General features: G+C 35.2%; 2 protein-coding genes across 2 annotated transcripts in view; both read right to left on the minus strand.

Moving 5' to 3' along the window:
* PTER (phosphotriesterase related) overlaps positions 1–15,376 on the minus strand; it is a 55,051-nt gene that overhangs the window by 6,958 nt on the left and 32,717 nt on the right. Inside the window, exons 3-4 of the mRNA XM_087945303.1 lie at positions 7,384–7,649; positions 106–246 (exon numbers count right to left, since the gene is read on the minus strand). Coding sequence (XP_087801429.1) covers positions 106–246; positions 7,384–7,649 — 407 coding nt within the window. The remainder of the gene's footprint in view (positions 1–105; positions 247–7,383; positions 7,650–15,376) is intronic.
* On the minus strand, positions 7,656–15,374 carry LOC148128850 (uncharacterized). The gene is made up of 2 exons (XM_087945304.1): positions 8,905–15,374; positions 7,656–8,749 (listed from the first exon to the last, which is right to left on the minus strand). The coding sequence occupies exon 1, from the start codon at positions 11,785–11,787 to the stop codon at positions 10,759–10,761; it is 1,029 nt and encodes a 342-aa protein (XP_087801430.1). The 5' UTR covers positions 11,788–15,374; the 3' UTR covers positions 7,656–8,749; positions 8,905–10,758.

A 15,376-nucleotide genomic window follows, 5' to 3' on the forward strand; every position in this document is an offset into this window, starting at 1 on the left:
TGGCAAGTGGGCTAATCTTATGGCCTTTTAAACCTGGATAGCAATGACATTTCTATCATCAATAAAAGTTCTAATCTAAATGTGTTACCGCATCGGAATACATACCGCAAAATTCTTTCATTGTCACTTGGCATGTCAATATCAGGATTCATATGATAAGAAATAAATTCGGTTCCAAAAAGGTCATATTCTAAATAGCATCCAAGTTTGGCAAACTCTAATAGTTTCTGCTCATCAAATATAGTCCTGCACAAAAACAATGTACCCAATAAATTTGTTTCACAATCAACTGAAATGTTTTATGTCATTTAATAAGTCTACAAATACAGCACATATTGCTTTTTAATTAACAAGTCCCTCTCAAATCAATCCAAAATAAATTAAAAGACCTGTAGAGATTCTGACCTAGTCGCATTTATAAATATTGCTATTTTATACACATCCTGTTTATCAGAAGAGTAATATGTATTCATCTTTTCAATTATTTGGCAATATATGCCATAAAGAAAAAACTTCAAGCAATAAATAAATCTTCATATACTGCTCTTTTATATCATTTCTTACACTTATTCAACATATTTTATATTTCTGTCACCATTAAGACTTGAAATTTCTTTTTCTTTTTTGATAAAGTTTTATTTGGGTTTTCACAAAACAAAACATCTTTTTTTAGCGAACAACATGGTTCCAGGTTTTCACATCTCCATACAGATATAATCTCAGTTACATATTCATCTTTCATATTCAATTTCATACCTTATCACTACTTTATATATTCTCTATTGATTTTTTCCTCAAATACTTCCCTCAGGCTTATTTTATAGCTTTCTCATTCATTTCTAAGTCATTACATTTCCTTTTCAAAATTTTCATATCTTCATAATAATTATACTTGTACTTTTACCTGCCCTGTTTACAATTTCATTACATATTCTTATTTCATCATTTCCCCAAAAATTCCTCCACATTTAAAACATTACAAACCAAGGTTTTCCCTATGGTTGCCAATTAGAGTGTGTCACCTTCATATCTTATAATTAGTTCCCTTTCAAATCCCATTAAACATTCAACTTTTAAATTGTCCCCTTAAACAGTTATAGCATTCAGTTCCTAATAACTGGAAATTTCTGAATCAAAAGAAGTTGCCTTGGGTAGAATGGGTTGAGGCATATGTCTTAAAGGAAACTAAAACCATCAGGTCATTTTTGACAATAAACAATTCATAAACATCTGGAATATTTAAAAATCTGGTTACATTCACTGTCCCCCTTTCCCCCAAAAAACTACTACATTGTATTGTTATTTATTGTGAAAAACTAGGAAGAGTAGGCAAGCTTATTAATAAAGGTGTACAGTAACAATTACAGATAGTCCTTGAATTACAACCACAATTGAGCCCAAAATTTCTGTTGCTAAGTAAGAGAGTTGTTATGTGAATTTTGCCTCATTTTATCACTGTTCTTGCCACAGTGATAAGTTGTTAAGTGAATCACTGCAGTTGATAAGCTAATAATATGGACTTTCCCATTGACTTGGCTTGTCTGAAGGTTGAAAAGAGTGATCACATGACTCTGGGACACTGCAATTGTTATAAATGTGAACTAGTTTCCAAGCACCTGAATTTTGATGACGTGACCATGAGGATGCTGCAGTGTGAAAAATGGTCATAATTCAATTTTTTTAGTACCATTGTAACTTTGAACAGTCACCAAACAATGGTTGTAAGTCAAGGACTTACTTGTATGTTTGTATGTACAGTATGTGTATACGTGTACAAAGCTATTCATCAATCAATTAATTAAAAATGTTAGCAAAGGAAAATAAAAAATAGCCAGACACATATTTTAAAATGCAATTCCAAATTAATACTTTAGGACTGTTGGTTCTTACAAAAAGCAGGGGAGATCAAATTTCTCAGTTAATTTCATTATATGGAACAGACAGGATTAAAAATACCTACAAAAATGACATGTACAATATATACGCCAAATAACATTTTATAACAATACAATAATAAAAAGAAACCATAAATACAATAATAATACAATAATAAAAAGAAACCAGTGTTTCTATTTCCCTTAACAGTATGAATCACATGAAAAAAGTCATGTAATTTCACTAAATAAAAATTGCTCCGATGACACTCATTTTTATCTTTGGACGTTGATATGAAGTAAGAAATTCATCTTGTTTAATCTATTGTTATTTGGATAAAGAAAATCTCTCAGTAATCTTTTTTAGATTAACCAATGACCAAGAATTTGATTTTTAATCAACTTGAGCTACTTATAACAGAGTTTTATTTACTAACAGTTCCTCTAGGCTAATATTTCTTGAACTTGTTTGTTCCCAGTGCTCATTCCCAGTTTCAAAAATTACAGAGGTCCCCCAAAAGAGTTTGTTTTGATGGGTTATATTTATTAACTGTATTTTTAAAGAACACATTCATTGCCACTACCACTTTTCACAATTGTCTGCTGGGATTTTAATATTGTATTATTTTGCAGCGACTGGCAAATAATTTGATTTCACAGATGCTTGAGAGGGTCTTGGTGGACTCCCAGGGATCCTTGGACCATATTTTGAGAAATACTAGTCTGGGCTTTAATATGCACTTTGGTTTGAAATAGGGCTAACCTGGAGCAATGAAAGGGCAACACTCTCCATATTTTGATCACTGACTTGATTAATTTTCTAAATTCAGCCAAAGGCAAGGAAAGTATTCCATAGATCAAACATGACATGTGATCAAGTATTTCTGGCTGAATGATAATATGGAGGCAATCAACTAATGTGAGAAAGTCCCTGTGCCTATGATTTGTGTTAGGGTAGTAATAAACTACAGATCCAGGAAAGAATCATATCGAACAGCATGAAAAGCATACAAAAATATGTGCACCTTCAAATACTGGCACTTAATGTCTTAGAGTTCCTAGTGTTCCTTCAATTACATCATAATGTCTTATTCTGAAAATAACTGCTTACACAAATGAAATGTTTTGAATTAACAATAAGATCAAGGAGTAGGAACAGGTAGGATGAAAGAAACCCTTGTTAAAAAAAATAACTGCCACCAGTAGGAATCTCACTGCTACTAACTCTTTTTTTTTTCCTTTTTACAAGCCTGTAATTCCTTGATTTAGGGTAGAGTTGGGGCTGAATGGAGCTGAGGATTTACTGGCCGGACGCCCTTCCTGATGCCTATGTGGTATTCACAGCAGGTCTTTGTGCCTTGAGAGAAACATCTGCTGCTGTCTAGGACTGAACTTTCAATTTTCCCAGTGGGAGGTGAGAGTCTTCACCACCAGGCCTCCACATTGCTCCTCACTCCTGCCAACGCTAACTAATAAATTTCTTTTTTCAGTAATCTTCATAGTTCACATAAATCAGAAATGGTAACTAATAAGTTTTTCAAATTGCCATGCTCTTTTTGGTTTTCATAGAGATACCTCTAGATATTGAAGTGCGGAAAATATTATAAAGATGAATGTCTATATTGAAGAACCACAGCATATTCTATTGTGTCTTTATTTTACTTCACAAATCAAAGGATTATGCCAGCAATCTTTTAGTTAACATATAAAAGAAAAGGGAATTCATTTAAATGAGGCCTGTTAATAACCACCAGCCTGATTACCCGAGGCAATCAAGGTTCACCTCTAGGCAATCAGACAAAGAAGTATTTGCAATCTGGAAAAAGTTTATTTTTCTTCTAATGCCTCACAGATGAGCAGAATGGAAAAATAGGTTGGTAGCATATTTACTTTCCTTTAAGGGTCTATAATAAAAAGTTGCAACATCGTGACCTCTACTCATGTTTATTTTTCAGTCAGCAATGTTTCTATTTTTAAAAGTGTGATCCAAGGATTCCTGGGGACCCCTCAAGACCCTCTCGGAGATCCACAAAATCTACAAATTACAGATCTTTTGGGGTCCTCCATAATTTTTAAAAGTAGGCCCTGAGAGCACAAAGTTTAAGGAACATTATTCCAGAACATGCCATTCTCTTCTCCTTTCCAGCCCACATCTCCATTTCTCTTGAAATTCATGGGACTCTTTTCACTGGGCTGCTTTAAACGTTTTTCCCCAGAATGTCCAGAATCTGAAAAACTTTACCAAGTTTGTCAATCCTTCCTTTTTATGGAGGGAAGTGCTATTATGGAAGTGGTATGGAAAGAATAGTGTATCCCATATTTTCATGACAGTTATATGTTCAAAATTGCTTCCATCTGTTGGTAATGCTAATCAATAATTGTCAAGCTGCCAACATCTGGCCACACAAGGTCACAGATACTAGGATATTATAGATCATTTTTCTCAGTTGAAGAAAGGGGACATTCATTACTATACTCTTGATTAAGTGCACTATTGTTTTGTTTTCAGAAGCCATATCTCGCTGTTCTAATACAAAATGAGTCATCTAGCACAGCCAACTGTCTTTTTCAACATTACATTGATTTGCTTAGTGCTGTTGTTATAAACATTAAAAACTCTGGAAAAGGATAAAGATTCAGCATTGTCCTCCAACAGATAGCTCTTGAGCTATTGAAGGTTACTTGCTCTACAAATATATTTCTAATATACATACAATAGAGCCTCTGGTCATAAACGCTTCTGATCACAACCAAATCGGGTTCCAACCAAAGAAATTCACAAAATTTTTGAATCAGGTCATGAACACACACTTGAGTGGCAATCACACACAACCCCTGACCCAGAAATTCCTGAAAACATTAGAAGATAAAGAAATCGCTATGGAATGTTATGGAATGAATTATGGTCGTGACCAGAGGTTCTACTGTATTGTAAAAAAGCTCAATCCTTTGACAATTGATTGAGGGAAGGCCACAGGAAGATGGGTCAACCTTTTCAGGAGCTACCAATTTAAAAAAACATGGTCATTTTAAGAAATCAACTCACAATCACACAGACTTGTGAACACTGACTGGTGACAATTAACTAAATTCATGTGGCATTTTTTCTAAATATTACCCAGAGATATTGTGGATACAATTTAGAACTTTTCTGCTTTCAAAATGTACACTCTATGACTTAACTATTCTATTCTTAACTATTCTAAACTTCTGAGAAGGTCTGTGTACTACAATACATGATCCTTCTTAGTCCATCAATCCTATAGCAAGCCTTCAACATCAACATAAATTGACTTGAATAGAATAGAATAACAGTGTTGGAAGGGACTCCCTGCTTAGGCAGGAAACCATACACCAATTGTTATCCAATCTCTTCTTAAAAACTTCCAGTGTTGGAGCATTCACAACTTCTGGAAGCAAGTTGTTCACTTCTGGAGGCAAGTTGTTCTTATCCATGGCCAAACCTATGTTTATTTAAGTCAGCATAGCTTACCTTGTTGTTAGTGTGTCTTGACTGACAACTGCAAAACTGCATTTTTATATCCCAGTGGAAAAATTGATAGGCCATCCAGCTTCATATTCAATTTACTGCAACCTTGCTACAAAATTCCACATTAATTTAAAACATCTATCTAGATTAATACTTAAGACAACCATAAGGAGGTAATGAGAAGCAATATCATTGTGTCATGTCCTTGGTGGAGTCTGATTCTGAGGGGGAGATTGAGCAGCTGCCAGGGAGTGGGAGTGTGGCTCTGGTGGCTGTGGAAGAAATGGGGGAAGGGCACAGACCAGCTGGGCATTCAGAGGAAGACCCAGGGCCACCCCCTCTTCATCCTAGGGTACGCAGGGAGGAACGGAGAAGGGAGCAATGTGGCTTATAGGAGAGAAAAAGGCCCTGATCCCTTTCATTAGTTGCAACTGGGAGAACAGGATATAAGAAGGGCGTTTGCACACAGTACCTTGCTGGAAGCAAAGTGTGCATTATCTTTGTTGAGGCTTATCTGGATTTTGGCATCCTCCCAACTTTGTGTGCTTTGTTATCTTTTGGAAGTCTGCAATTTATTATCCTGGCCTTGTCGTGTTAATTACTTCAGCATGGCTTGTGTTGGTTTTTTTTATTTCTAATTTATCTGTACTTTGGGTTCGGATTGCATTTCTTCCCTTTGTAGACTGTTTTTGAAAGAGTTTGATCTCCAGCCAAGGATAACTGGACATTGGGGGCTAAGTTGGAGGTATTAAAGGGAATTTATCTACTTTTTGTGCCTTTGTTATTTTTGTGCCACATCCCAGGTCATCATACATTGTTTTATGTGAAAAATACTGTATAGAACAAACTAGGACAGCGGTCCTCAAGCTTTGCAGCTTGGCAGCCTGGCTGGGAAAGAGGGGAGAGGGGAACCAAGCCAAGTGAGTGAAATGCCAGGGCACGTGTGCAGCTCAACTTGCGCAAACAGTGGGCCAGTGCATATGTGCACGCACATGTACCTCGATTGCAAGTTGAACTGTGCACACATGCATGTGCATGCCCCCCGTCGTTCACATCAAATTGTGCATGTGTGTCAGCCTGCTGCTCACATTAGTCAAGCTGCATCGCCCAGATTTGCATCAGCCGATGGCCTGGTTGCCATGGCATGGTAGTGGGCTGCAGCCCTGGGGTTGGGGACCCCTGAACTAGGAGACATTAGAAAAGATGTTATGTATAGGAACCATTTCTTTTCCATAATATATATGTATCATGTCAATAGCTAATTTATTCCAGATACCAGTGGACATATTGTGAAATATTTCATTTTTTTAAAAATGGAATCATAATTAGTAAAATAAGAAACAAAAGTAATTTATGAAGTGGAAGTATGGGAATTAGAATCACAGTTTCCTGTAGACAGATGAAGGAAGGGGGTGTATATAAGTTGGAAAGGTTTAACAAAAAGGATAGAAAAATCTTACAGTTTTTCCAGTAAAGAATTGGAAGAATAGAACAAGTACATAGAAGAGGTATTTATGGCTTCATAAAATTTAAATAATACTGTAAGAGCTATACATCCATAAAATATTTTGAATTATGAATCTGAACAGTTTTTTGACATAAATAGAATTTGATAATATAAAGTAGATTTTGAGTCTACTTCACTTGAAAAATATAATCTACTTAAGGTACCCAACCAGGGACTGAGGAGACACTTATATATAAATGAATGTTATAATCTACAAAGCAGTTAGGCAGGTAGGCTTCTTTTTTAAAAAATTAGATTTTAGCAGAACTGAGTGCTCTTTTATAAGCATTATAGTTTAAGTATTTTCAAATGATTTGTCCCTAACTTTTGGATAATTCATCTAAGCATTATAACTACAACTGCCAGTAAAAATTAAGCCATTCTGCCTAATGATACATCAAAACATGGTGCTATACAGATTTAATGAATTCCTTAAAATTCCACTCTTCAGATGCAAAAATATATTTATACAACACATAAATATGAATTCAGTCTCCTGAAAGCCAATTTACCTGTCCAAATGAGACATCACAGTTTTTGAGATATCAGCTCCAGCTTCCTGCAAAATTCTAATGATCTGGAAAGGTGAATCCCCATTTCGGCCTGGATGAATGATGACTGGACAGCCAAGTTGGGCCTGGGCATGTGCTGTTGCTTTAAGGACTCTGTTTTCACTGTCTGTCAGAGGCCAAGAGCAGCCTATTTCCCCTATTACACCACACTTGATATTACTTCCATCAGCTCCATTGAGAACTTCATTAACAATGACTTCTGTCAACTAAAGAAAATGAATGTTATTTTGGTAAGTGGTCTCTTTAGTGGGTATAATTTGTTGAGAAGAGACAAAAAGGACATTTCATCCTTTTCCACCAGTCAAATGAATACTTTGTTTTCCAAACAAAAAAGCTACAACACAAGACCCCCACTGCAATTCAAAATAAAGATGTCATTTCTGTTATGTCAACAGCAGAAGAATATCATGAAAGTTGCAAGAAACAATTGCTGTTATTTATTAAAATAAGGTGAAGTATATAATTATAATCAATTCAAAACCAAAAATGAATTCAACTTAAAACAAACTTCTTGCATTTTATCCAAATTTCTTGTAATTAGCAAAATCACCTTTACATGAAGTCATGTCCTAAAGATATTTGGTTATCAACACAGTATTCTTCCTTGAAATGAATAATTTTAAATAAATAATAATACTTGATGTACGTGGCTTGAATATTAAATTATTCTAACTGCGAATCAGTCAGGCTCTAGCCAGGGTAGGATGTCTTTTTTCTGACAAAAATGGAAGATGAAAAAAACCAAGAGTGTCAAAATCGAGAACTATTTTTGTTCTGGTCCAGTTCACCAGCAGCCCAAAATCAAAACATGCTCTTTGAGAGAAAGATTTCTCACTCTCTATGGAAAAAACCCAATTTCTCATAAAACTGAATTATTTTACATTATTTTTATACACTTGATTTATGATAAATCAACCAACTAGGAAAACTTTATTTTTTGCAAATGTGGAGTATATTTGAAAGCAAAATTGTGACTTTTTGTAATCTCATAGTAAATCTTGGTAAAAACTTTTGATATGCTGGTCTACAACAATCATAAATATTTGATTTCATTTTAAAAGTCTCGCTACATATTTTTTTTTTTTGCACAGGAGAGTTCAAGATAAATAATAAGCAAGAATATTTCACGATTTGTTTTTAAGATATTGACTTCTGACCTTAAAAGCTCTTTTCTTCCTGATATGTCGTATAATACATTAATATATATACACAAGTTGGTAAACATTGAATACAGGTAGCCGTGAAGTTACAAATGTAATAGAACTTGCCATTCGTGGGAGTGAATCTTGTACCTTGAATGCGATCACTCCCTCCTTTTGCCCACGCATTTGCCAATTGAATGTGAGGCTCGTTAAGTGCACATGAGGTATCTCAGGGTGAGGAAGGCCATGGAGGGGGACAGTGATGGAATAGGCCACCTGCTTCAGACCACCCAAGGCCTCCCCGGATCTAGTAAAATACCTCATGCTCCCCACAATTACTTCTCCCCTCAACCTATCGCACCAAGTCACTTACCTTGTGAAGATCTGTCTCCTCTCCAGCATCTGTTTCTTTCTTTCTTTTTTTATACAATCTAATTGGTTTTTAAAACAAACATAAACAAACAAAACATAGAAACATCAAATCATCTTCCATACATGTACATACAGTGTGCCGGTTGGTTTACAAATTGTTTTGTGCTTCCATTTCATAGTCTTCAATTATAATTACATTGTATATAATCTCGTATTTTCAATCAATATATTAAATACATTAATATCATTATTAATCAATCATTTGACTATACTTTTATTCATTCGTGTTTTCCAAAATGATCATATTTTACTTAATTTGTTTTATATCAATTCGCATCATTGTCCCTGATCTATCCTAGAATCATTTTGTAGATATAATTAGAAAGGAATACACCTTTATATATTTTTTTCTAAAAGTCTACATATTTCATTACTGTATTTTATTGTCTAACCATTGATAGAATAGATCCCAAATTTTATAAAATTGTTTATCATCTTGTTCTCTAATTTCAAATGTCAATCTACTCATTTCAGCACATTCCAATATTTTCTTAATGATTTCCTCCTGTGATGGTATTTTGTCCTTTTTCCAGTTTTTAGCAAATACAATCCTAGCCGCTGTTAATACATTTACAATCAGGTATTTCAAGTCTTTACTATATATTTCAGGTAAAATTCCCAATAAAAATATTTCTGGTTTCAAATCTATATGCTTTTTTGTCATTTTTTCCAACCACGTGTGGATTTTAGTCCAGTGTTTTTTAGCATCCGCACAAGTCCACCACATATGGTAATATGAGCCAGGTATCTGATGACATTTCCCACATTTTTCAGATTTATTCTTGAACATTCTTGCTATTCTTGTTGAGGGAAAGTGCCACCTGTAAAACATCTTATACAAATTTTCTTTTAATGCTGTTGACATTGTCATTTTATAATTTTGAGACCACAGTTTTTGCCATTTCTCTAGATCAATCCCATATCCAAAATTCTTCCCCCAAGCAATCATAGTTTCTTTAACTTGTTCTTCTTCTAGTTTAATTTCTAATAAATATCCATACAATTTTTTAATCACCTTTTCATCAGTACCTGTCAAAATCTTATCTAAGTCAGTCAGTTTATCATAGAAACCTTCTGTTTTAGAATCTTTATCATACCTTGAATGTATTTGCGCATATGAAAACCAATTCATCTTTATACCTTGTTCCTCTAGTTTTTATATAGATTTAAGTTCACTCTTTTCATTCAATATTTCACCATATCCAACTGTTTGTTCCTCTTTTTATATTATAGGATAAGAAAATGCTTCAATAGTCGATAGCCAGACTGGAATTTTCAAATAACATTGTCTTTTAATTTTCTCCCAATTTAACCACAGAGACTCCCGTATATAATGTCTTTTAAAGTACCCCTGTATTTTAGTTCCTTTATACCATAAAAAAGCATGCCACCCCAACAACAGGTCATGTCCTTTAATGTCAACAATCTAGTATTTCTTAATGTTATCCATTCCTTAACCCACATCAAATTTGTAGCTTGGTAATACAACTCCCAATTAGGCAAACCAAATCCTACTCTTATTCTAGCATCTTGCAAAAGTTTTAACTTTATTCTCGCTTTCTTACCTTGCCATATATATTTCAACACAATTTTATTTAAATCTTCAAAGTAGTCTTTTCCAAGCCTAATTGGAATTGTTTGAATATCAAATTTTAATTTCTCTAATTTATGATTTTCCTTCTTTTAACGGCTGAGTTAAGTCCATTTATATTAATTGTAATCAATTTTTTCTCTTCCATGGTTATATTTTGTAATTAGGTTTGACAGCTCTCGTGGATCTTGGTTCACGTTGTTCTTTGGCTTCCTCCTTTCCACCTACTGCACCTTCTTCTTTTTCAGTCGTCATTTGGGAGTCCTCTTGGAATTCAATTAGTGAAATTTCTTTTTCTGCCTCTTCCTCCCCTCTGAAAAATTCTGTGTAAAATGATTCAGCTTTCTCAATTGAATCAATTCTATATCTCTGTTCTTGCCATGTAAACATTAAACCTTCTGGAATCAGCCATCTATAATTCACCTCTTTTTTAAGTAACAATTTGGTCAAGAATCGGTATTCTCTTCTCATCTCTCTCACTCTTCTGGGTACTTGTTTCAAGATCACAATCTCCTTATCTTTGTATTTCAATGTTTTCTCTCTTGCCACTTGCAATATTTGCATTTTAATGGGTTTCTTTGTAAATCTGATGTGAACTTCTCTTGGTAAGCTATTTCTCATTGCATATCTTGTGAAGACTCGATAAACCTCATCTATTCCATCCATCTTCTCTTCAGTTATTTCCAAAGCTTCAGCCAATATTTCTATCATTATCTCAGCTAGATTTTGTTCTTTTTCTTCCTCTATGTTTTGGAATCTAAGATAAAATTCTGATCTGTCCATCTCCCATCTCAGCATACCACTTTTATCTTGTTCAACCACAGTTAATCTGTTATCAATGTCTCCAATCTTCTTGTCTCTTTGTTTATCTTTTTCTTCAATTTTTTGGAGTCTCTCATCACACTTCATCATCATTTGTTGGATGTTCTCCACTTTTTCATCGATTTTCCCTGTTCTTTGTTCAATATTCTCTGTTCTTTGTTCAATGTTCTCTATTCTCTTTTCAATATTCTCTGATCTTGTTTGAATATTTTGAATTCCTTGCATAATCATCTGCAGGATCACTTTTTGTTGTTCTTTTTCTTGTCTTAATATTGTCTGTATTGAATGTTGTCCTCCAGATGGCGGAGAGGAAGAAGTGGAAGTTGAAGAACCAGGAGCTGTTAATTTCCTACTCATTTTGAGGAATTCAAAATCTTCAGGTTCTTCTAAATCTTAATCCAATCGGTTGGTGAGATGACAGTAAAAATTCAAAAATGAAGGAAAAGACCATAAACACATCATGGACACACACAAAAAAGAAAAAGTTGTAAAATCCTAAAAAAGGCGAAAAAGTGAAGAAAAAGGCTAAAAAAGAAAGGAAAAATTCTTCAGGTTCTTCAACACCTTAATCTAATTAAGAGGTCTCAAATATAAAAGTATGCATCAAAATACCCCCCTCCCCAAAAAAAGCAATATGGAAAGTAGATGGAAAGACAAAAATACCAGGGAGGGAAAGAGAAGAAAAAGGCTACTCCCTTAAAAAGAAAAAGAAGGGAAGCATTAATACTAAAGCTTTTCCTTTAAAATAAAAAGCAGACGTAAAAATTTAACTTCCAAAGACAAGAAAATAAAAAAAAAACAAAGACAAGTTCCAAAGAGCCAAAAATCCAAATAGCTATTGCGAAAAAAAAGTAAACTGATGAGGAGGGGTAGCACAGCTTAAAAAGAATAAAAAGAGCACACTGCACTTTGTTTGATTATCCAAGGCCCTTGTTATAACTCTCTTCTCCAAAGACTTATCACCTTTTCTTTTCCTAAGCTTCAATACCAGACTCCAACTGTTGATAGAAACCCAGAAGAGCACCTGTAATAATACTCTCCTGTGCTCTTCCCTCTATCTTATCAAACAGGCAATGTCCTTGAAACAAAGTCTCAGTTCTTTCTCAGCTTTGTCTGGTCAAAAGAAAAATAGAATATTTCCAAGCCTCTAGTTGGCAGTGTTACAAAGTTTCTTTAGCTTTCACTTTCCCCCTCCTTTTCCAAGCAAAATATAATAAGAATTAATTAAAAAAGAAAAGAAGAAGATATTTAAAAAATAACTAAAAGGGAGTCTCTGGCTTAAAATATTATAAAATCAAAAAGGAGAGAAGAATATATAAAAAGAAGAAAAAAAAACCAGTCCAGTTTCAAAATATAAGATCATGTGTAGAAAATCCAGCAATGAGGAAAAAAAAATACTTTGACATTCCTGTTTAAAATCGCCGCTTAATCACTTCTGTCAAAACTTCTACAGATTCTTTCTTTCCCTTAGGGTGTCCTTTCAAGTCTTAAAATAAAGAAAAAGTTCTCACCAAACCGGCACACTCTCTCTTTCCATTCTCTTTCATTTCGGAGCTGTCCCAACTTCAGCAGCTTTAATGGCTGCCTCTTTGCCGCTGGCAAAAAGAGCTTCTCCTGGATCTACCAGGGACTTTGTGATATCCCTGGGACCGACAGGATGCGCTCTTTATATTCACTGTCTCTTCAGGATGGTTTAGATCCACTTGGACCGTCCAGGAGCAAAGATATCGGCTGCGATCTTAGATCTCCAAGATCGCATGCCGTATCGTCGCGACGCCAGCTCTGCCCTCATGCTCCCCACAATTGCTTCTCCCCTCAACCTATCGCACCAAGTCACTTACCTTGTGAAGATCTGTCTCCTCTCCAGCATCTGTTTCTTTGCCTGCTCCAAATGAGCATCAAGAGAAAAGGGAGAGTAGGACAAGCGTGTCCTGCTCGGCTTCTTTAATCACCGAGTCTGCCTGCCACTTTTGGAGCAGTAGGCAGCCTTGGTGAGTCTCCTCCAAAGGCTTCCAGGCTCTGTGCATTTGCACAAAGACAGGCTAAGGCAACGAACTTGCATTGCTCCAAGCCCCTCATAAATGTACAACCACTTTTCCCATGAAGACTGGAACCTTCTGGGCGCCTTGATTCCACGGGATATCAGGCACCCATTTCTGCAAAATCGGATGGGTGCCTGAACTCACACAAGACCATGCACCACAGAAATTTCCAGTCTTCATCTGGGTGGAAAGTGTTTGAGGGAAACTGGGGGATTGGAAATGGAGCGAAAAGCTGCATTTTCAAGCAATTCACTCCATTTCAACACACACCCCAGGTCACTCAAACACTTCTCGCCTTGACAGAGACTGGAAGCTTTGTCTGCCTGGAAATGGGGTGCTTGAAAACAAAGCTTCTCTTCAGCAAAGGTCTTTCCTAGCGAAAACGGAGCTCCAGAGCAAAGCTCCCTCCCTTCAATGTTTCAGGCCTTCCCTCGATTTGCAAAGCCTTTTCCTGCAGCTCTCATCCAGGCCTTTGTTTGCAGAGAACAGAGACCTAAGTACCATGAGATCACACAAGATGAAGCGTGTGAGTTCTCAAGCTACTGATCTAGTGTGATCTTGCCGTACTTTAGGCCTCCATTCAGGCCAAAAAAACAAAGGCTCTCTAGATCTTCGCAAGGTAGTATCCACAGGCCCAATGCCTATGGAGACCTGGGGAGAGGGTGGGGGTGGAAATTGGCAGGGTGAATGTTTCAGAACTTCTGCAGTTGTTCATAAAAGTGAAGAACTGCCATAGTGCTACAACATTAATATTTTCGGGACTTGTTTGTAAATGCTAGGGTGCACTTATCGCATAACTTCGAATGTTCGCTAAGGGAATGCTCGTAACCTGGGGATTACCTGTATTCAGCACTGACAACTGTGATAGTGCATGAAGATGTAACCTTAATATTTTCTTAATAAATTAACGGTATATCTTTATAAATAAAAGTAGTTTTATGGATATTTATCTTAAATATTTACCATGATGTAACTGACAGAAATATTTCTACCATGTTTTTATAAATAAAAAAATGCTAAATATACCCATTACAAATGGTTGCGACTTCGGTTAGCAACCATTTACAAATACGATAATAAAATAATTCTGATCAATGTGTGCATTTATAACCAAATTTCATGTATCTGACAAGAATGCACAGTGATAATGTTGGCAAGGGTATATAATAGAACTTATTATAAATTATATGGCAGCAACCACTGATATTAATGTCTCTCACTCTCTCTGTCCTGTGTTCACTTAATAACAATTTCACTTAACAGTGCAACTCAGCTGCTAAATGAAAAATGGTTACAATACTGTAAGTACTAACAGAATCAACAAGATCAACATAATTATTTGAGTGAGAAAAAATGTCTTTTCTTGTCACTGAACAACAAATAACTGTTACTTATATTAGACAGACACATAATAAATATTTCAGGAATGTACAGATTCAGTCCTGAATGAAGAGTTATTTGCAACATAAAATATGCTTATTTGAATAGTAATTCTATATATTAAAGGGCATGAAAGCTACATGCTGAATTAAAAATTGTTAGTGTCTTACTGAGAAAAAATTCACAATTAAATCAGTTCATGCTTGACATTTAGTTTCTGTCTAAATTGTTGGAAGGAACAACAGCTCAGTTCCTGAGAAACATGTGAAGGAAAGACTAGATTTTGCACAACAGAACTTAGTGCAAACAAGGATCCTGTTATTTGTTAAAAATGTGTTCAAGCCTTTGTGCTTATAGGTTTAAGCAGAATGGTTTAGCACTCCTGTTGACATGCAATCATCTAGAAATATTTAACTACCCATAGATTAAACCCTTCTTTATATATGAGCTGTAGTAGCTATCATCTATTGGGTTTATTCAGGAGTGTTCAAAATGGTTGTTCAGTTTTCACACCATTTTGATAC

Source organism: Notechis scutatus, chromosome Z (genome assembly GCF_049901735.1).
Source record: "Notechis scutatus isolate UNSWTSFEM ecotype Mainland chromosome Z, rNotScu1.2, whole genome shotgun sequence".
NCBI lineage: Eukaryota > Metazoa > Chordata > Lepidosauria > Squamata > Elapidae > Notechis > Notechis scutatus.

Coding starts and splice junctions, on each gene's coding strand:
- LOC148128850 (XM_087945304.1), bottom strand. CDS start 11,787: ATGAGTAGGAAATTAACAGCTCCTGGTTCTTCAACTTCCACTTCTTCC.